General features: G+C 42.4%; 1 protein-coding gene across 4 annotated transcripts in view; it reads right to left on the bottom strand.

Annotated features, from left to right (window-relative positions):
- Positions 1-22,728, bottom strand: part of Map4k3 (mitogen-activated protein kinase kinase kinase kinase 3) — a 143,164-nt gene that overhangs the window by 86,176 nt on the left and 34,260 nt on the right. For all 4 annotated transcript variants that reach the window (XM_060363879.1, XM_060363882.1, XM_060363884.1 and 1 more), the window contains exon 2: positions 4,206-4,263. In XM_060363879.1, the coding sequence (XP_060219862.1) occupies positions 4,206-4,263 (58 nt within the window). The remainder of the gene's footprint in view (positions 1-4,205; positions 4,264-22,728) is intronic.

The raw sequence follows: 22,728 nt of genomic DNA, 5'->3' as shown, positions 1-22,728 counted from the left end.
CACAGATGTAGCCCATGGCAGTTCAGTGTACAAGTGAGTTCCCTAGTAATGGGAAGAGGGACTGTCTCTGACATGAACTAATTGGGCTGCTCTTTGATCACCTCCCCCTGAGGGGGGAGCAGCCTTACCAGGCCACAGAAGATGATAATGCAGCCACTCCTGAAGTGATCTGATAGACTAAGATCAGAAGGAAGGAGAGGAAGACCTCCCCTATCAGTGGACTTGGGGAGGGGCATGCATGAAGAAGGGGATGGGAGGGTGGGATCAGGAGGGGAGGAGGGAGGGGCTTATGGGGGTACAAAGCGAATAAAGTGTAATTAAAAAAAAAAAAAGAAATAGTAACATGGAAAACTACTCATGATACACTTCCCAAATGAAAGTTAGATACACACAATGAGCCTAGTCCATCCATAAAATATAAATGTCTGGTATTTGTGATGGGCAAGGCCAGGCCCACTCCAAGCCTGGGAACACTGTCAGAAACGGAGCCTGGCTGAAGACCAGTGCAGAGCTCTTGCCCAGCAGTGAACAAGGCCCTTGGCCTGATTTCCAGAACTGCAGCAAAAAGGAACACGGATGTATAGAAAGGACCAGATCTCACTGTCTTTTCTAACAGAACTGCTAACTGCTGCTGAGTGTGAGGCTGTCATTTCCCCACCCAGCCTGATACTTGCAGCAGACAGGTGATTCAGAGCACTGACCACCCTCGCAGGTGTGCTCAGTACATACATGCATCACACTGATCCTTTGCAATGCCTGTTTCTGCTGCAGTGTGTGCTAACAAAGCAAGCTGGCCTATACAGTATAACCTTACCTAGCTCTGATCTTTGACCAGTCCTTCACTGTCTTAGTTCAGTGTAAACACAATCATGTGTCTGCATGAGTACATAAAGATCAAAAATATCTGGAGAAAATAAAAATGTTGACAGTGGTTCTCCAAGTCAGAATGATGACTTTAATTTCTACCTTTGCTTTAATTCTATTTTTCTACTTTCATTACAATGATAAAACTGGTTTTACAATTTAAGTTCCAAAAAGTATAGACTTATATTTAAGCAAAAGACACTTGAGAAAAGGAAATATAAAGTCATGAGAACAAGATTAGAAGCCACAGTGAGACACTTTCAACTAACCTCACATTTAAACAATTTTGCCAAAATATCTTGTTTTTGTTTAGCTTCAGTTTCAAAATGGTTATTTTGAAAGTTCTTTAAAAAGAAAAAAGAAATAACTTAATCAAAGCGCAAACTCTTAAAGTCTATGTCACACTGCATTTGACTCTTTCAGAGCTCGACCTCCTGAACGGTAAAAAGGTATGAGGACCACACTACCCGCAAAGACAGGCCTTTCCCTTCCCATGGCAAGTCAAGCCTGATTTTTCAGTTTTCACAGCCAAGAAGTCACAACATACTAAACTACACAGGGAGGCACAGCACAGTTCACCCTGAGGACAAATTACAGAACAGGTTATCTACCTTCTTGAAACAAAACAAAAACAAACAAAAAACACAGAAAAGACAAAAAGAAAGAGAAATCTATAGATATAAAGGCTACAGACATAAGACACATCAACAATTTCCAATTCAGGAACTTTATTAGTAAGAATTACCAATATTATCAGTTGTCTCTTGGTTATATATCACTTGAAAACTCTGTATGTGATAAACACATGCGTGTTTGCGGGTGTGTGTAAGGCTGGTTTCTGGTGTATGACCCTCTGCTGTATTCCCCTGAGACAGGGTCTCTCCCTGAACCGGGATCAAGGCTGAAGAGCAGGAAGCCCCAGGGATCGTCCAGCTCTGCCCTCCGTAGTGCATACATAGTGGGGTTACAGGCCTGGGTCATGGCAGGCTTTTTTTGTGTTTGTTGGGTGTTTGCATTGGGATCTTCATGTTTACACAGAAAAACAAACAAACACGGTTCCCTCATTGATGTAAAAGTCAATGATGTTTTAAGTAAATTTGCCACGGTTTGCAACCACAACTATCAATCAGTTTTAGGATAGTTTACTCTCTGTGAGACTCAAGTCCACTCCCTGTTAACCGATGCACCAGCAATTCCGGCCCACTAACCTACTTTCCAACTCTAGAGGCTCGTATACATTTTCCTGAACATTCCACCTGAGAGAATCAAGCAAAGTACAGTCTCCGGTGCCTGGCTCCTTTCATTTAGCATTGTTGAATCCAATGGAGCATGCATTAGTAGGTACCTCGCTACTGTCTGTACCTAAGACATTTGATCCATTTGTTCCGCAGATACAATGACTCCACAATAGGGATATTATGAATAACGCTGGTCAAATGTGTAAGGTGTGTGGCTAGACACAGAGCATGACTGCTGAGTCTACGGTAACTTAACAGTCAACTTTAAAGAAGAGCTAGACCCAGGCATAATGGCACAAGTCTTTAATCCTAGTTCTTTGGCAGCAGAGGCAGGTGTTATCTCTGTGATTTCAAGACCAGCCTGGTCCACAGAGTGAGTTCCAGGACAGCCAGGGTTACACAGAGAAACCTTGTTTCAAAAAACAAAACAAACAACAACAAAAACCCAAAACGAACAAACCAACCAATAACAATAACAAAAAGCCCAAACAATTCCAGAGTGCTAGCACTGTCTCACACTCCTACCAGTAGTACATGAGGGTTTTTGTCTGTGGTTTATGTTTTCATTTCTTATTTCCTCTATACACTGAAATATTAAGGGTAGAAATGATTTCATGTTTGGGATCTGATTCAAAACAATCCAGTGTGGTGTGGTATGGTGTGTGGTGTGTGGTGTGGTGTGGTGTGGTGTGTGGTGTGTGGTGTGGTGTGATGTGGTGTGTGATGTGGTGTATGGTGTGTGGTGTGGTGTGCTATGTGGTGTGTGGTGTGGTGTGGATGCGAGCTTTAGGGGGGTCACCAGGAATAACAAAACAAGGCTGGTCACAGCTTCGGCACTTATCGCACAGTGGGCAGCAGCACCATTTCCTATGGCACGGGCACAGAGAAGACTCTCCGGCTCTACTCAAGCACTTTAGACATGCCCGTTTAACTCCCACAACAATGAAAACGACGCTGAACAGCAGAGAAGCCGAAGGAATCCCACCAGTGATGTTAGAAGGTAAGTACACGAGACAGTCTGTATCTGCATATAACTGGAAATGTGTTCTGTGCTGGTGGTGTTTTCCTGTGGTTTAATCACAGTCAATCAACACATCTTTCAGATTTCATCTTACTGGTACTTCTTAGGCGTTCTCCAATGAACTATTCCAGGGTAGGTCAAGTCCAAATAGAAGGGGCCTGGTCTTGCAGCTCAGAATGTTGCTTTAGGTTTCAGCCTTCAGCATCTACAATATTATTGGTTATTCACAGGAAAAGCAGGCCATCCCTAAAAAAAAGTATCTGACTAGATTTCTGTTCACACTGAAGCTAAAACCTAAAGTGCTGTTGGCTGAGTACAAACATCAGCACAACTGTCTGCTTACTGCAGGAGACAGAGAACAGGAAGGTTCTGAGAGAGGGCGTGTACGTGTAGTTAGCACAGAAAAATGTAGGTCTGAGGACTCGGGGAACACAAAGGAGAAACAGGCAAAGCAGACATTCCACACAGAGCATTCCCAGGAGGTTTTGAAGGAGCTGCTGAAGTATGAAGGAACTATCTGGATAGTAATGACACACGGGTGCTAGGCTGTGGAGAAACTCAGGCTGTGAGCAAAAGGACAGGACACAAAGAGCCAGACACAGCTTCCCAAACGCCGTGGCAGTGTCTCCCACTGGACACTTGCCCCTCATAGCAGAGCAATGTCCCCCAGAAAGAAAGAAGCCGACATGAACTTGTCCTAATTAGTCCAGGGAGTTCTGAACAAACCAAAGCCCCTCAGGACCTCCTCTCCTTCCTGGAGTTACCAATCATTTTTCTGGGAAAACCTGAGCAAACTGTATGCTGGGCTCAGAGAGGTGGAAGGAAGAGGAGACAGCCATCCCTCTCCCACACAAAACACTGAGAAAAAAGAGAATGGTAATCAAGTATTGTTAAGATACGCTTTAGCCAGCTATGCCTATAATTTCAGGATTTGGGATGCTGAGGTAGGAGTATCAATGGTTCAAAACCAACCTGAGTTTACAAAGACCATTTGAACAAACCAAACTATAAAAAAATAAAATTACTCTATGATATCCAATGACTTTGTAGAAATAAGAAACATCAAACTGTAAATAATTTACCTGGTTCCAATTTTATCACTTTAATTGCTGCTAATTCTCCAGTGTTAACATTCCGTGCCTAAAAGAAGAAGAAAAAAAAAGATCATGAAAAAAAAAGCTGTATAAAAGAACATTTTAGGTTATTGTTTATTTTCAATCATACAGAAGTATTTTAAAACCAACTTACTTTCAAATTTACAATCTAATTTCCATACAGGCAGCACTGTGTTCTTTGTAATGAAACCCAGCACTGACCCCAGTATAGACTTAATCATGCAGTAACCGGGCACTGTTCTAAGCAGCCTGAAACTCGCTCAGTTCTCACAGCACTCATAAGACAAAAACCAGTTATCATTTCCATGCTGCAAATGAGGAAGCAAACAGAAGTGCACTGGTCATACAGCTGGCTACGCAGGAACACTGGGACTCAAAGCCAGGAAGTCTATCCCTAATACCTTCAAGCATTAAACTACAGAACTCTTCATGAAAAGGCTGGGAAAGGAGAGGATTAGCATCAAAATCTTCAATTAAACTCTAATTATGAAAGCAGCCTCCGTATGTCCCTTCAAATCCACATGCTGTTAGTAAAATCAATGCATTCAAAACAAGCCACTTATGAAAAATAAAATTAATTAAAAAAAACAATTAATGAGCCTGGGGATGTGGCTGGGCTGGTAGGGTAGCTGCATGGCACGCTGAGGCCCTGGGCTCCATCCCTAACATGGTCAAAGGAGGCATGGTGGTACAGACCTAGAGCTGCAGCAATACACTGCACTGGTGGCAGCGGAAGAATCGGAGGTTCAAGGCCACCCTCAGTTACTACAGAGCAACTGGAAGGACAGCCTGGGCTATGACATCTTGTGTCTAAAAAAGGAAGGGAGGGAAAGAGGAAGGGAGGGAGGGAGAAGGGAAGAAGAAAAGGAAAAAGGGAGAAAGGGAAGGAGGGAGGGACAGCGAGTGACCAATTCCTAAACTGGGTGGGATGGATATGCCTACCAACCCAAGCACTCAGGAGGAGCCAGGAGGATTGCTAAAAATTGTATACCACCCGAGCTACAGCCACCTACCTAAAAACAAAACAAAACAAAAAAAATCAGATAGTAGATTTTGGATATTTATAACTGTTTATCTAACTAATAGAAAATATCTTTAAATTTGGATTTTAAAATGGTAGTAAATCTTTACTAATTTAAGATACTATATAACTGCATCAGAATTTTTCAAGACATTTTTAAATTTTTACACCAGTCTAGAAGGAAAAGTACATGGAATTCCATGATTATAGGAAGATCTTATCGTGTGGCCAGCAAATAGCAGCAATACTCTCTTATTGACAGATTGGAAAGATCTGTCCATCACCTGACATGAGATTCTGTTAACAAAGGAACTCTTCTAAGAGTACCAAGGCACTAAAAATACCAGGAAGGGGCTGGTTCTCACGGGTAAAGAACTTGCTTTGCAAATGTGAGAGGAGAACAGAGTTCAGCTTCCCAGCAGGAATGAAAAGGCAGCACTCTTGAGGCCCAGGCAGGGTGTCCCTGGAGCAAGCTGGCCAGACAGACTAGCAGGCACGGCACACTCTGGGTTCAGTGAGGAACCTGCCTCAAGGTACGAGGTGGAGAGCAACAGAAGAGGACTCCAGCCACCAAATCTGGGTCTCCGAACACAGGTGCATAGTCCACATGCTCCTCACACACCGTGTCCACATACACAAAAGCATGCACATGCAGCATACACACCTCACACACACCAACACATGTACTCCTCACCTCCAACACACACATATGAAAACCAGCGAAGGATCCAAGCAGATAGACCAGAAGTGCAGTCATCACTAACAATACAACAGTCACATTCTCCCCAAAAGGCTGGGGGGATGGCTCCCTAAGGGATGTGCTTGCTTGGCCCCACAGAAAAGCAGCGTGTAGCTGTGCATGCCTGTAAACCCTGCATTAGGATGACCTGTTTCAAAAAGTATGCTGGAAAGGGATACAGGAAGACACCGATGTCAACTCCAACCTCAACCACAAACACTCAACATGTGGACTGTACACACGCACACATGCACAAACACACATCCTTTTTTTGAGTCATTGTGGCGGGACATGTCTTTAATCCTAGCGCTTTACTTGATGGGATGGAGAGGCAGGTGTGTCTCCATGAGTTCAAGGAAACTCCAGGGTTAAAAAGTGAGAATCTATCTCCCTCTTCTTCCATAAGGTTTCGTGCCCTCTGCCCAGAGGAGGACAATGCAGCCAGTCCTGATGAGACCTGATAGGCTAGGATCAAATAGAAGGGAAGGAGAACCTCCACTATGACTAGGGGAGGGGCATAGGAGAGAAGAGGAAGGGTGGGTGGGACTGGGACCAGGGAGGGGGCTGCAGCGGGGATACAAAGTGAATAAACTGTAATAAATAAATAAAAATTTAAAGAGTGAGACTGCTGAGAGAGAAAGAGAAATTCTTTCTGAGGTAGTTTGAATGTTATCCATTCCACTATCAGCCATTTAAATACTGGATCCCCAGTTGGCAGCTGTTTGGTAAGAATTAGGAGGGGTGTGTCGTGCGGGGTGGGCTTTGAGGCTTCAAAGCCTCCCGCAACCCTAGAGCACCTGGTGCCTCCTGCTTGTGGTTTGAGATGTGAGCGCTCAGCTTTCTTGCCACATGCCTTCACTCTACCATCATGTACTCTGACCTCCTGGAAGAGCAAATCCAATTAAATATTTTCTTCTTTAAGTGGCCTTAGTCACAGTGTTTTATTAAAGCAAATAATAAAGAAAAATAACCAATACATTCTCTATACAAATTTAAAAATGAAAGCAACTTGCAGGAAAATTCATTTTAAAACATTTCTTTAGTGGTTGAAGAGATGGCTCAGCAATGGATGCTTTTCCAGAGAAGCTGAGTTCAGTTTCTAGCACCTACATGGTGGCTTACCACCATTTGTAATTCCTCTTCCAGAGGATTCAATGCCCTCTTCTGGCCTCGTAGGCACACACAGCACAGACATACATGCAGGCAAATATACACAAATCTTTAAGAAATTCTTCAATGTATAATCTTCATAACCAATAAATACTCATGATGCTCATTTGGAGGCGACAGAAACCAGATCTGGACAGTTCAAGCCAAAGTTACTTTCTTTTAAGTGAGACAGACGTTGCAACAGCTCTGAATAAATTGTGTTCCTTTCTCCGGGATGAGATATTACACAAATGACGACCCAGGAGGAACCCAGAACATCACTGTGGCAGCATCTGTAAACAAGGGTGGGGAGTACCTGGAGGACACACAGGGCTCTCTCCAACTCCCACCACAGGATTTCTCACAGAACAGGGAGGGTCTCAGCACCCGCTCTGACATCCTGCTCCTTTACAGGCCACCCTTCCAGCCACACCTCCTAGGCATCTGCATATAACACACGGTAGTGCTCTCACACTCTGTGCATCAGGAAATCAGACCTGTTAACAAGTCTCCAGTGATTATTGAAAAGAAATTCAGAGTATGGGTGGCTCTTCCATGGAGCCATGGACAGTGTGAAGCCAAAGTGAGGCTGATTGACCTGCTCCCAGTGACCACAGGAGGGCACACTCTTTCCTGACAAAGCCACACATGTCTGTTCAAGATGGCTGCTGCACACCATGTCCTTGGGCTAAAAGCTAACTTACTCAGAATTCTTTCCACTAGCCATATTCAACTGAGAAATTGTGACAGTGAACTGTTAGAGGAGACCTAAGCCTCTCAGGTCCCTCACTACTCTGACTTGTTAATATGTTTCAGGTTTGTCAAAAACTTGCTACAAGGTAACTGTTCCAAACTCAGGTTCTAGAGTGGGCAGAAGCCAGGTAGCTGATGCTACTGCTCTTCTTGCTTTCTGAAATGTTTCTCAGTGTGCAGTTATTTGGCAATACTGAGATATTTCACTATGTGAGGGTCTAAAACAAAAAACAAAAAAGGAAACTTCCATTTCTGAGCCTTTCCTCCTCAGAAGCCATGTTATACATGAAAAAAATGTTAGAGCATATGAACATGAGTACATAGTGGTGATTGCAGGTGTGAGATGCCAGCAACTGAGATGCTGAGGCAGTAGCAGAGTGCAGTTGGGCTGTGTAGCAAAACCCTACCTTTACAAAAAAAATCACTTATTCCAGAGTCAGGTCAAAATTATCTCTAGTATTTATTCTGGATTTACTATTTTTGATTCAGCTCAAATAATTTATTTTTCAAATAAGCAAGGTTAGCATTATAAGATAGTAACAGTATGAACTTTTGTTTTAAAAAGTATTAATAACAGATTTTTTTCATACCTCAAGGTAGAAATTGAAGTGAACTGTTCTGAGCATCTATACCTTGTCTCTGACAGCTTTCGGTTAGAATCCACATACCATGAACTTCACCTTTCATTCCAGACTTACTGGGTGTGCCTTTCACATATTTAGAAGTCAGGGAGCTCCATCACTACTGAGCTTTAGAACATTTTCCTCACACCACCACCACCATCACAAAAAACCAAAACCAACAAAAACCCTCAATCTACTAGCTGTCATTCCTACCTTGTTCTCAGTTCCTTCCCTGTGGATTTGAGTCTTCCAGACATTTCAGGAAATGGAACGGAACAATTTGTAGTCCCTGGTAACAGGTTTCTTTTCCTCCGTATGTTTTCAGATTCACGTGGGTATTGCTGCCAAGTAACATTCCACTGCACAAGAATACACTTTGTTTGTCCACTCCTCAGTTGAAGGATACAGAGTGGCAGCTAATCTTCAGTGTCGACTGGACCTAGAACCCCTGAGGAGACACACTCTGGGCATGTCTGTGAATGTTTCCAGAGAGCAAATGAGGAAGAAGACCTGCTTGTAGGTAACACCATCCCACCAGCTGAGGCCTCAGATGAGACACAAGCAGAGAGGAGGAAGCCAGATGACATTCCCTGTTGTTCTGAGGTTCGACATGATAAGCCACAGGTCCGTGCCTCCAACATCATGGAGCTACCTTCCTAGCCACGAGGGATCACGTCCCATCCAACCATGAGCCAAAATAAAACTTCCTCTCCTGTAAGCTGCTTCTTGTCAAGTGTTTGGTCACAGTGACAAGAAAAGTACCTAAAACACATGGTTCCTTCTATAGTGTCTGTTATAAATACTACTTAGCACACACTCAAATATTATGTTAAACATACCACAGAATGTTGGGCTGTATAATATTCTGGGTCTGACAGTGTGACGAGCTGCCAAGATTTCTCTAAAACAGCTATAGCGTCTTATATTATTACCAACACATACACCGGAGTCTCCCCGACATTCTTGAGAATCTGTTCCTGTGCTACTTTAGCTCACGAGGGGATGTCCACCTGCTCTAGAGGTCGGGGATTACAGGTGTGCACCAGCCTACGGAGCTTATGCATTTAAGATGCTGTCAAGTGTAACACCTGAAGCTGCACACTGCACATTTTCTCACTTTATGAGCAACTGTCATTTCCCTCACTGTCTCCCTGGAACAGCAGGCAAGCACACTGCAATGGGGCCACGCGGCCTGCCTTTATTTCCTTGATGCACTAACTAATTTTGACTTTGTCAAAATAAAACCTATGTGTTGTCTTACGTGTTGTCACCTCTGTTTTTCTTGATAGTTAAGAAAGCTGGAGCCACAGATCTCTTTGCCAACAGTCTTTAGTTTACACCCTTATATCAAGGTCAATGATCCACTTTTAGTAACTTTCTGTACGGTGGTTGCACCACAGGGAGTTCCCAACTTCATTCTTGTTCATATCAATATGAAGTTTGAAACAGTATTTTTAACTTCAATAAAACCCTATATTATCTGGCCCCCACCTATCTTTCTACTCACTCCCAAAATTTTACTTTATGCTCTGGCCAACCCAAACAGGCTGTGGTTCCCCAGTACTAGCCATACTTCTACCCCAGCTGCCACCTTTGGGCCTAATCCCAGACCTCATATAGCTAGGTCCCAAGCTTTAGAGCTAGGCCTAGGTTATCTTGGCCCTGTCTTCTTAACTTACTTTCACTTAGGCACTCCACAGCCTCCCACATTCTTGCAGGCCCTAAGTCTTTCTCAAACTGCAAAGGGCCTGGTAAAAATCCTGCAGATTTAGAATTAACCTCAGTTTACAGGAGCTCTTGAAAATTCTTGATTTCAGATTTGCTTGGAAATCTGTGGGAGGCTTTTAGATTAGATGAGTTTGGGAAAACAGTTTCCAGGGCTGATTTCACACTCCTGACTTAAGTTCAAGTATGAGAAAGGTCCTCTGCATGTAGGAATACAGTAAGCAGCACAACTGATGAGGGATCAGCATCAGCATCAGCAGGGATGAGGAGTGTCCCAGGTACTACAGGAAGGCAGTCAAGGTCAGCTGTTTTTGGTGAAAAACTGACCCTTGCTGGTCAGAATGCACTTACTCTGTAGAAGAGGATGTTCAATATGAACATGAAAAAGGGGGTATGAAATGACAGCCAAGAATGCACTAAGCCACAGGATGAATTGGGGCAGGCAATGGGCACTGCACCATCTTTCTGACCCATTCTACCCTATGCAGAAACAAGAAGACAGAAGATACTATTTCTAAGATTCTTCCTAAAACACCGTTTATAACAAATTTATTCAAACAGACTCCAAATAGTAACCCAGATGGCAGGCTACATAAAAACCATATGTTTAAATACAAAACAAACAAACAAACAAAAATTGGCATTCACTGTGAATCAAGAGATTTCAAGTGGGCCCCAGGAATCTGAACCTGCCATCACCAGGCTACTTCTGAGGACATGGCCACAAACACCTGCTCCATTTGAGCTTTACAAGATGGAACTCAGCTTCTAGGTCTGATGGCTTCCTGAAGATGACGCCATTCTTACTGAGATTTGAAAGACAGGAAGTGTATAACATAGAAAAGGAATGGGAGAAAAGGCACAGAGAGGAGTTTGAGTTTTAAAGGCCGACGAGGAAAACAAAACAGAGCGCTGACTACCCTGAGCACTAGGGGAGGATAACCACTGGGTGTGACACATTCGCCCTTCAGAAGGAAATGGGCAGTCTATCCTCAGTCCTGAGGAATATTCTTGTTTGTTTTTCCACAGCTCACTGCTCCAGGTATAAGGCCACTGCAAAGGAAACCAGTTCACAGGAGAATGACAGGGTGGCAAATATCCCTGGTTTGCTCAGGACAATCTTCCTGTATGTCTACTGTCTATCATTACTATTTACAGTGTGCTTTCATACTTTTACAAGTATGAAAATTATGTTCTATGCAGTTTTAATGATTTAAGGTCATCCTACTTGAAACCCTCGAATTAGCATGAAGAAATGATTCAGGACAATCAGATTTTCTAAGAATAAGCAAATATGCCTGTTTTTATAAGTAAAGCTTTAATAGTATACAGCCATGCTCATTTGCTTAAACACTGTCAATGGCTGCTTTCTTATACAATGACAGAAAAAAATCAATAGCTGAGATGGAGATCATACAGTCCACTGACCTACCTAGTAAAACAGCACTAGTTTTACATCTTCACTGTCTGATATGAGAACTCTATGCTACCTGTACCTATGCTCAGTTGTTAGCTATCAACTGTATGTGATATGCAATAAACATTTAAGACTTTTTTTTTTAAATTTTTTTAAGCTGACAATAACATGGATTGTGGTTGGTAGAGTATAGCTTTAAAACACACACAGATGCCATCATGACCATCAGGACACAGAAAAGTTCCACTGCCACGAAATCTACTAGAGAAGTCACGCCCAGTGCCACCTCAGGCCTGTCCTGTGGAATGCCATGAGTACATGGTACAGGCTCTTGAGCTGCTTCTTGCATTGAGCTGTTGCAGGTGCCATTAGTTCGTTCCTTTCTGTTGGAATTTAGATTCTATTTCTGCTTACCCACTTACCGGTCAGCGCATTTCCTGACAGGAACAAATTGGGTTTTTGTTGTTTACTTGGGCGTCTATATACATACACACCCCTCCAGATCTGAGAACTGAACTCAGGGCCTGAAATATGCTGCAACTACAGTATGAAGGACATCAGGGCTGTTTTCAACTTTTGGCAAATAGGAACAGAGTTCCTATAAACACCCATGTTCAGGCTAGGCTATACAAACACTAGGGCACGGGACTCAGTCATCTAAGGGAAGTACATGTTTAACACTCTAAGAAACTGACAAACTCTTTTTAGATGGAACCATTACTTGTTCCCAGTAGTACCATGAGGATTCTAGATGTCCTTCTTTGCATTAGTCATTACAATGGATGGCTAAAAGATGCAGTGATATCTCACAGAGCCTTCAATTTGCATTTTCCTAATTGTCTACGACACCTAACACCTATTTTTGTTCTTATCTGCCATCCTTTGGTGAAGTGTCTATCTTCTAGTCCTTTGCCCATGTTTTATTTTTATTTTTTTTATTTTTGACAGATGAGTTTTTTAACAGCAACAACCAACCACCCAAACATCTGCATGTGCAACAGTCAGCAGCACACATTTCTTCCAATCGAGACAGCTCTGAGTTTCAGTTCTTCACCTTGGGAGGTGGCCTGCACACACCTACAACCACAGCGCGGTCTCCCTCCTAAGGCTGTAGCATCAACTGTTCCTGGGCTTAATGTTCTGCTGCATCTGCTTCACTTTAGACACAAACACAGCTTCTGCCGAGGCTGTGGGCTCAAAGCAGTTGGACTTGAAATCACAGTGCTCTGTATTCTACAGGAAGGTATGGACATTCAGGGCCACGGTCCAGGTCTGGTCTGTCTGAGCCACAACAGAAAAGCTCACATCCACCATTGTGATAAGCATGTGATATTTGTGTGGGTGCCAAGCATCTTTGACCACAAGAATAATGGTTTTTTTTTCGAAAGGTGCTATTCATGTCTGTGGATAACGCCCATGGAATAATAGTTACATTGCTTTTGCTATTTCTGGTTGAACCAATAAAGTCTGAACCCCCAAGGGAAAAAAAAATAATGGTCCTCTTCTTGGCCAACTCAACTGCACAGACCAGATCATCTGCTTTGCCCATGTTTTAACTATGTTATTTTTTTATTGACATCTGAGTTTTCTCTACACAGTTTAGATACAGCTTGTCATTTATTTGAGGGGAATGTTTGGGCTAACTTGTGCACGCCTACCCACGACCATGTATATGCTGAAGCAGCGGAGTTGGCCAAGAAGTGAACCAACATTCTTCCTGTGATTGAAGTTTCTTGGCACCCACACAAATATCACATCTTAGAAAATGACCATATTTGGAGACAAGTAGTTTAAAGACATAACTAAGGTTAAATGAGACTGTACAGGTCAGCTCTAATTCACACTAAGATCACAGGCACACAGAGAAATGGATGGTGAAGGCACAGAGGGAAGGCAGCCGGCCACCTGCAAGCTTGGGAAAACCAACCCTGCCAGCACTTTGACAGCACACTCCAGCTGCCTGGGGACTGTGCTACTTTGTTATGGCAGCCCTAGCAAGCTAAGGCACGCAGCAAACCTTCTGGATTTGTCTCATTTATCTCATTTTCTTTAATGGATTGTGCTTTCTTTTCATGCCAACACCTAACTGTCGTGACTCCACTCATTAAAAAGACAATCCTCCTGCACGTCACTGCCTTTGTGAACAGCTGGCCTCTGTGTGGTTTCGTTTCTACACTCTAGATGGATCCTTTGTTTTGTGGATCCTTGCTTTTTACACTCTGTATGGATCCTTGCTTTCATTCCCCTAACTTTTCCAGAATTTTTTGGCTATATTAAGTGTTTTGCTTTCTGTGTGATTTTTAAATAAGCTTTTTTTTTTTTCATATTCAGACACACATACACTCCTTTTCTTTTTTTAATGGAAAGTGCACTTAATCTCCTGATTAATTTGGTAGAACTGTCTCTGCCAGGCTACCTTCTAATTCATGGACACTACACGTAGGTATCTGTTTAGGTTTAATTTGGTATCTCATCAGTGTTTTACAGTACCAGCAGAGAGAGTTTGGTCTATTTCAGTTTAGATTTTAATAGCCACACATGGCTAATAAAGGCTGTTTTTTATTAAAGTGTGACACTGGAAGCACTGAGAAGCACCCTGAGCAGCCTACATGACTCCATGAGAATGATGCCATCAGATGGTGCCAGTAGCACAGCTGGCAGGACGGGGGGGGGGGGAGGGGAGGGTTCTGAGGAAACAGGCAATGTAAGGAACAGACAGCCAAGAACAGAGAGCAGAGGATATATGCTCAGGACAGAGACTGGAGGCAAGAGCACATTTCCAAATGGCCTGGATCCCTGAGGACTCCCCAGCTCCCTGACAAGTCTTTTTCACAGCCTCACTTTTCTAGAGTTAATCTCAATGGCTCTTCGCTTCGCTTCTAGAAGCTAGATAATTAAAGATCAAAGTTTCTGGGACCATATGATCTTCAAAATAGAAGAGAGGAAAAATAGAGATGATCACAGTAACTCTAAAAAAATGCAGTTAGCAGATAGTGACTGGATAGAGTCCTGGAAAATCATTTGTGGATGGTGAAACAGAAGAGCAGTTCCAGCAAGCATGAGCGAGTTCAAAGACTTATTTGATTTCTGGAATTCAAAACGGACTTTAGCCATATCAACAAGACTAAAAATAAAAGCTTTCTATCCAAACAACCACTATTACTCTGCATGGTTACAGATCCTGCTTTTTAAACTCACTTTTATGTATGTGCGTGCGTGTATGTGGCAAGAGGTGGACATGTGCATGTGAGTGTATTTTGCCTGCAGAGACCAAGGTGTGGGATGCCCTCCTTGTAACTGGACTTGGAGGTGCTTGTGTGTCATTGAACTCAGAACCTCTAGAAGAGCAGTAAGTGCTCTTCACCACTGAGCCATCTCTCCAGCCCCTCAACAATACTTTTAAATGCTAACTGTTGGATCACAAGTGTCAACTAATGTGGATAAAACATAAGTGGCACTGAGGCTAGGAAGAAGATAAAGGACCGGGTTACCAAATCCCAGATTCCTACTGCAGAAACAACAGTGAAGGTATCTTTAGCCAAGTGTGTTCAGACTGCAGTGTCGTAACAAGTAGTCACGTAGGCTGGGACTGTAGCTTAGCAGCAGAGTCCTGCCTAGTGTGCATGAGATCCTAGATATAAATTCCAGGACTGCTTAAAAAAAAAAAAAAGTTACTGACCAACTTGGCTTTTGGGAGCATGTTAGATGAGATATACAAAGCCCTGCCATTACAAACACCTAGATAATGGGCTCTGGGGTGCTAAGCAGGTAAAGCCGCCTGTCGCCCAAGATGCATGCCAATCTGGGTTCGATCCTGGAACCCTCCTACAAATGGAAAGAGAACCACTCCCAGAGTGGTCCTCTGACCTCTGCATCACACATTCATACACACACACACACATAAACATAAACACACACACATAAACATAAACACACACACAGACTCTAACACAAAACAAAACTACTAGAAAGGTGAAAGCATGCAGGAGTTATCCTTCACCGAGGGGACGCTGTACAGGAACATTCAGGCTGTCTCACTAACTGGAGACGGTAGAAGATGCCACACATTTTGCTAAGGCTGCCAAATGCCACACAGTGACAACTGTGGCCAAAATGCTAACCGTGTGTTATGGTTTGGATATGTTTGGTTGTATACACCAAATGCTTGATGCCCAGGATGGGAGGTGGGGCTGAAGGGACGGTCTTTAGTTGAGTGGATCGTGTCCACAGGCGGAATTATGCAAGCCCAGGCTCTCTGGCTTCCAGGCTGGTTTGTGAACCTTTCCCACGCCACTGTCAGGCCCTTGCTAGAAACTAACACAGCCACCTAGACTTCTAGTCTTGAATTCTAGTTTCCAAATGTGAGATTAAATAAACTTTTTTCTTTATAAAACTGACCTGTCTCAGATCAATTTCATTACAGTAGTAGAAAATGAGCTAGTACTCTATGTACGACTGGAAATACTGTATACATCTACCAACGAATAGAAGGTGAACAACTCAATACAGAAATTAACTCAACACTACATTACCTCCAAACATGGACCTTGCTCTGCCATCAAAGAGATGTAACAGAAACCATAATAGATGCTGTTTATTTGCTGGCCCACAGGCTCATATCTAGCTAACTCTCTTATATAGTCCAGGATCTGGTCTATACCTGTCCAGGGAATAATGCTGCCCTCAGTGGGCTGGGCTTTCCTACGTTAATTAACAATCAAGGCAATCCCCCACAGACAGGCTCACAGGCGAGCTCTTATCTTGGCATCCCCTCAATTGAGATTCCCTTCTCAAGAGACTCTAGGCAGTGTCAAGTTAAAAGTTAAGGTAGGAAACTATTGTTTCTACAATATTATTAATATTTTATAGTGTGGTTTCTCATTTAGTCTAGTTTTTATCCTGGAGTGCCAAATCCAGCTAACACTGCCTCACTCTTCCCTCTCTCCCTGGATAAACGATTTGACTCTGGCAGCCCTCACTTCAATCTCAGTTTGAACTGTGTTTTCTAAGGCATCGCCTGAGCTATGTCCCCTGAGGACTCTGTAGACTTGCTTTCCTTTTCTCGTCAAGTCAGTTCCCTCTCCAGGTTTTGCCACTTTGGTTTAATGGTTATAGAAGCATCTCTTTCTCATTCCAACTCACAATGGGGATAGTAATATCTTGTCCTTGCTATGGGTGTTAGCTCCATAAAATTCCTGTAATGCCCTCCATTGTCTAGAAGATGAATGTCAAAGAAATAAAACAAGTGAATTAATTGATGAAAGAACTGACTCAGCATGATGTGATGAGTTAAATGGTTATGACATTGTCTACAGAGCTTTCTCGGTTATTACAGAGTGGTCATGACACCATAGGTCTTGACCCTTTCCCATTGTCATGTGATAGGACTAGTGTGGTCATTTGATTGAAGCCACATCAATCAAAGCTATCTCCTTCGTTTATTGATGTTAAAACAAACAAGAGGCTACCCTCTCATTGACATCACAAAAATAAATGTATATAATGTTCAGACTACAAGATTTGTAAGACTTACCTATTGTAAGCAAGTACAACAAAAACAGGGCAAAAAAAAAAAAAAAACATGAGAGAAATGTGTTAGAGTCCTAGAGCCACAGTTCCCTGTAACACCCTGTCTTTTGGTTCCTGTGCTCCTCTCTTTAGTCTTTGAGCCACCTCAGGGAGCTTTCAAGCTGAATGAATTTCCTACTATTTCTCTGAAGCTGGAATTTTTATTTTGCTATATTTAGTCTTTGATTTTGGTTTCCCTGAATGGTCCAAATCATTAGCTAATTGATACATTTATGTTTAGTCCCTTAGAAAGTATAAGTATTATTTTTTTCCTAGTAAACCCCATGACCACTTTGTAAATTTTCCTTGCATAAAGTTCCAACCTGGTCAAATACAAATCTAAAACACTCTGGGTGATCTTTGTAATCAGCAGATTTTGTCTCTGTTCTTTCCTGTTCTACCTTTTAAGGATGCTCTTCTTCCATGCATTTTCTATTCCATCTATCAAAATGCTGTCTGTATTTCAAGACAGACTTCATATTTTATTTCTTTTTAGATCCCTCAAGCCAGAAAAAGTATCTCCTCATTAAACTACATAGTCCTCATGAAAAAAAAAAAAAGAAAGAAATTAACTCAATAAAAAGTACTTGTTGCTTTCATCTGAGTAAGATTTTTACCTTCCATTCCACATACGCAGATCCTGAGTTGGTAGTTTGAGGTGAGTTCCAGGACCTAGGATTTTAATATCATCCACCCAGGTGACTGATTCAATCAACTGCCCACCCGTCAGACAAGAATGGAGTCTGAGAGACCCCCAGCAAGGGCAGGGTTCTGGAGGAACAGATGTTCAGAACTCAGAAAATAATGAGTTTGCATGTGTACATACATCATCAGTCATTCCCAAGTCAGAACCTGGAGGCTTAGCAGGGACAGTGCATCTCGAGATTAATAATTACAGCAGCAAAGACTGCTTTTCTGTTACACACTTTTTTTTTGAAACACTAGAAATGAAAAAGTACAATTGCTCAGAACCTGAATTAATAAAATAATTTGATCCATGGCCTACAAATCAATCACACATGAACATGCGAGGAGGTCTGTGTGCAGAAACTCAGTCTACATTTGACCTTTCCCCCCTGATGCCCAACATCTGGCATATAGCTATCACAGAACTATAGAGGATTTTCTGTGGTCCAGAAACACTGCAAGTAATATACATGGGTTCTTCTTCCTCCAGAGTAAGCACAACAGCACAATAAAGGTTCTAAAAGAGGGATGAGGAAGGCTGGGGAGAAGGCTCAGTGATGAACAGCATCTGCTGCTCTTCCAGGACGCAGCTTGGGCTCCCAGACCCACATGGCAGCTCACAGCCATCCTGTAACTTCAGTTCTAAGGGATCCAGCACTGTCTTCTGGCTCACTGGACACCAGGAATACACGTGATACATATATACACACACATACGCAGGCAAGCACTCAAACATTTAAAAACAACCACAAAAACAACAACAACAACAACAAAAACCAACAACAAAACCTCTGTGGGCTAAAGAGATGGCTCAACACACAGGACTAGTGACCCCAAACCACCTGTACTCCAGCTCCAAGGGATCTAATACTTCTTACCTCTTGTACCACACACATACCCAAAATTTAAAAATTACTAGTATATCTTTAAGAACCACTTCTCTAAATAGGCTGAGGCTCTTCTGTTGGTTGATTTCAAGTTTGGGTTTGCTGCCCTCTTTCATCAGGTGATCAGGTCACTTCCTCAGGCTAACTCAACCTGCTCACTTGCTCCAGCTAGAGAAACTGGTGAGCATGTTAGAGAAGGTCTTTTCATTACATCAGAGGCCTTCACTTACAATGAACACAAATACAATGAAGCTGAAAACTGGGGCAAAGAGGTAAATTATGCTTAATACTTACATACTAAGATAACTGTTAGTCCAGATCAACTACATTTACTAAAACACACATAGCGCTCTACCCAATAAAATCATGGTTGCCCTTCTGTCATGATTTTTGTCATGCCCTTCTGTCATGCACAGCTTCAGTTAGAATTGTCAACTATGTTAAGAGAATAGTCAACGCAACACTCCAGACATAATGAATGATGTATTAGGCAATCTTCATTACAGTGCACTGTTACAATTATTCTTTTTCATATTGATAGTGTGTCAAATTAAACTTTATCATGGGTATGTATATCTAAAAAAGTAACAAGTAGATGGATGATGGTTCAGTATACAGAAGCAGCACTCAACACACTGGTTCGACACTACTGAGGTTTCTGATAGCCACTAGGAATCTTGAAACAACTCAGTAAATAAGTGAGTAAAACATGTTCTGTAAATTTAGCACCTATACATTTCAGAACCCTGTTTTTATCAGTAACTAAAAATTCTATTTTCTAAAAGTTTATATAACAGAAAACTACATTTAAAAAATTTAAAGCCCTATTTTAGATCTAAGTTTAAAAAATATTGTTAAATATATGCCTACCTGTGAAGCCTGCATATATCTTTTATTACAAACAATGGAATACATATGTGTTTCCATGATACAAAATTTTAGAGTGAAACCAAAAGACCATTAATCTGATAAGCTTCAGAAACAACAGAGACATTCTTGTCATGCTTTGCAAGGGTTCTGATGACTCCTCCCACTGCCTTTTATAAAAGGATGGCTGGCCAGCAGAGGTACACATCACCCTCCAAGTCCTCCTGTTTCCAACATCTTCCAGTGGCATCTCATTTGCTCTGGTTCCGCTGGCTTTCCCTTCAAAGTGTTATCTCAGGACAACATGAAGACGGGGCCAGAGAGGACAGTATGGTACACTTTAAGGACACATTGTCTGGAGCAGGCTCTAAGGTCACCTGATGGAGATGGGCAGAATGGGTAGAGTTCTCTCTTCCAGGTTGCAGGTCTCCAGAACAAAGGTTATCAATAGCTACACTGGCATTTCCTGAAAAATCCCTGTGGGGTTGGGTCTAGAGCAGTCCTCAAAGTAGGGACAGAAAAATGCAGCACCATTCACCAACAATGGTAGACCTGAGCTCGCTAGGGCTGCTGAGCTCCCAGATGGCACATTTTCTCATGGACAGGAATGGGACAGGAAGAACAGACTGTAAAGAAGAGCATCAACTCTGAGCACAGGATGAGGGAGAGTGAGATCTTGAGGCCAAAGACACAAGAGAGGAACACAGCAGCACATACATCAGCACACCTACACAAGAGTTCACGTATGGGTAGAGAAGCTCTAAGAAGACACACTGGGCTGGAGTATGTGTCACAGTGCATACTCCACTGGTTGTGCTGTGGGTGAAGCACTTGCCACACAAGCATGGAGACCCAAATTCAGATCCCAGCAGCCATGTAAAAGCCACACTTTGTGGCTGCCTGGAACCCTAGTACTCAGAAGGCAGAAGAAAGGACCCCTGGGGCAAGCCAGCTGGCTGGACTAGCCAGGGTCAAGTTCTTAGTTCAGTGGACCCAGCTCACTAGAGGGCAGTTCAAGGCAATGTCAAGCTCAGGCCTCCACACACCTGCACATGGATGTGAACATGCATATCCAAATACACACACATACATGCAAAAAAAAATTAAAATTAGGAACTAAACCAATACCTAGTGGTTAAATATGGGTAATGAGGAAAGGCAGTATAGAAGAAAGGGTCTCACTTTGCTTCCTAAGTCTTTTTAAAAGTTTATTGTTTTTATTTGTGCGTGTGTGTGAATGCATGCCACACGTGTGTGAATCCCTGTGAGCCTGTGAGGAGGGCATCTGATCCCTTGGAGCTAGAGTTACCAGGATGCACGCTGGTAGAAATGGGTATGGGGAGTCGAACTCTGTTCTCTGAAAGAGCAACAAGAACACTTAACTGCTAAGCTTCCCAAAGTATTATTATTATTAAATTTTAAAAGCATGATTGGAGAAATGAGAAGCAACTGTATAAAAAATTGTTTTAACAACATGTAAAATTTTTAAACATTATTATTCAGTATGTATGCATGTGACCAAGAGAAACTGATGACGTAGTTTATCAACAATTGAAGTTACAAGTTACATTATTCAAAGTGCAAGAAGATTCCAAATAGCTGGAAGCTTTAAGCACGCTACAACTGCAACAGCCAAGTAAAAGCACATGGTTTCAGTGCTGTGGCTTTCTACAAAAATATCAGTGTCCTTAAGGCTTCTAATTAAAAGATAGCAATATTTATATGAGAAAATGTAACTTTGATAAATTACATCTTTCCTAATCAGTTGTCTTGGCACTCTGAAGCAATCACTCAGGGAGGTGGATCACTGTGAGTTCAAGGCTAACCTGGTCTACAAAGCAAATCCAGGGCAACCAAGGCTAAACAGAGAAACCCTGTCTCAAAAAAAAAAAAAAAAAGTTTATGTAGTTTAAGGCATATACTCATGGTACTGCCAGGATTACATGACTGCAGAGAACTGCTTCCAGGCCACGATCCATCCCTATGTCAAACATTGACCCCAGGCTTCTCTGAGTGGTCTCTGCCTACTTCCACTCCAGCAAGAATTTACATGGGAGGCAAATGAAAAGCAACAATCTCTTCATAGTGTTATTACACAAGCTCAAAAATATATATCTGACCATTACAAAATAACATATAAACCTCTAAAAGGTGCAACTGCTAACCACCTAGGGTTAACATCTTAGTAATGGGCCTTTCACATCTTCCACATAAATTAACCCTAACACCGTGGAGTGCCATTTCTGCATGGCTTTACAACTCTTTTACACAAGAATGCTCTTCCCTGGCTCAACATATGAACTATTCAGAGCATGACGATGACAGCGATGATGAGAACACAGGGCAGTGAGCACCAGACAAAACCAGTGTCTCTCCCTGAGAACATCTAGCCTGCACCAGGCTCTGTGCCTGCTGGGAAGAGAGTGCTTTTCCATTTTACTGAGGAAACAACTGACACTTTGAGATGTTAATGAATTTGAATCCTGTTGCCCTGAGCCCAAAAAGCTGTGCTTTGAATCACAACTGTCTCACAACAAAGGATGCCTTTCCAAAAAGATGACCTGAACTTGAATACTCACCATGCAGAGACCATATGCACCTCAATCGCACTGTATAAGATTTAATTCTGAATTTTACCTGTGCTTACATCTTATTTTTTAAGGAGGATATAATAGAAATCTTAAACTTCATCAATTACCTCAACTGTGAAAGATGCTATTTACCATGAGTCCCCCAGGGGAAACTTCAGTGTGTGGGGACAGCAGATAGAGGAGGATGGGCAATGTGTTTGGAGAGGACCCAGAGAAGGCTCTTTATACACCAAGGAGAGGTCCTTTCTGGGGGTGCACATAAAACCTGATACTGTACAGAAATAGATAACTTTTTAACATTTTGATTTTGATGTATCAACTATAAAAGTAACTTGCACTTCCTAACTCAGTTTCTAAAGCAGGACATTTGGGGTCAGGCCTTTCCTTAAGAGGCTGAGGTAGGACACTCTCCAAGTTCAGACCTGTCTGAGCTATAGGGTGAGCTCAACACTGGGGGGGTGGG

The sequence above is a fragment of the Meriones unguiculatus genome, chromosome 1 (assembly GCF_030254825.1).
Source record: "Meriones unguiculatus strain TT.TT164.6M chromosome 1, Bangor_MerUng_6.1, whole genome shotgun sequence".
NCBI classification, from domain to species: Eukaryota; Metazoa; Chordata; class Mammalia; order Rodentia; family Muridae; genus Meriones; species Meriones unguiculatus.
The sequence above is the reverse complement of the archived record's forward strand: the minus strand, read 5'-3'. Positions and strand labels throughout refer to the sequence as shown.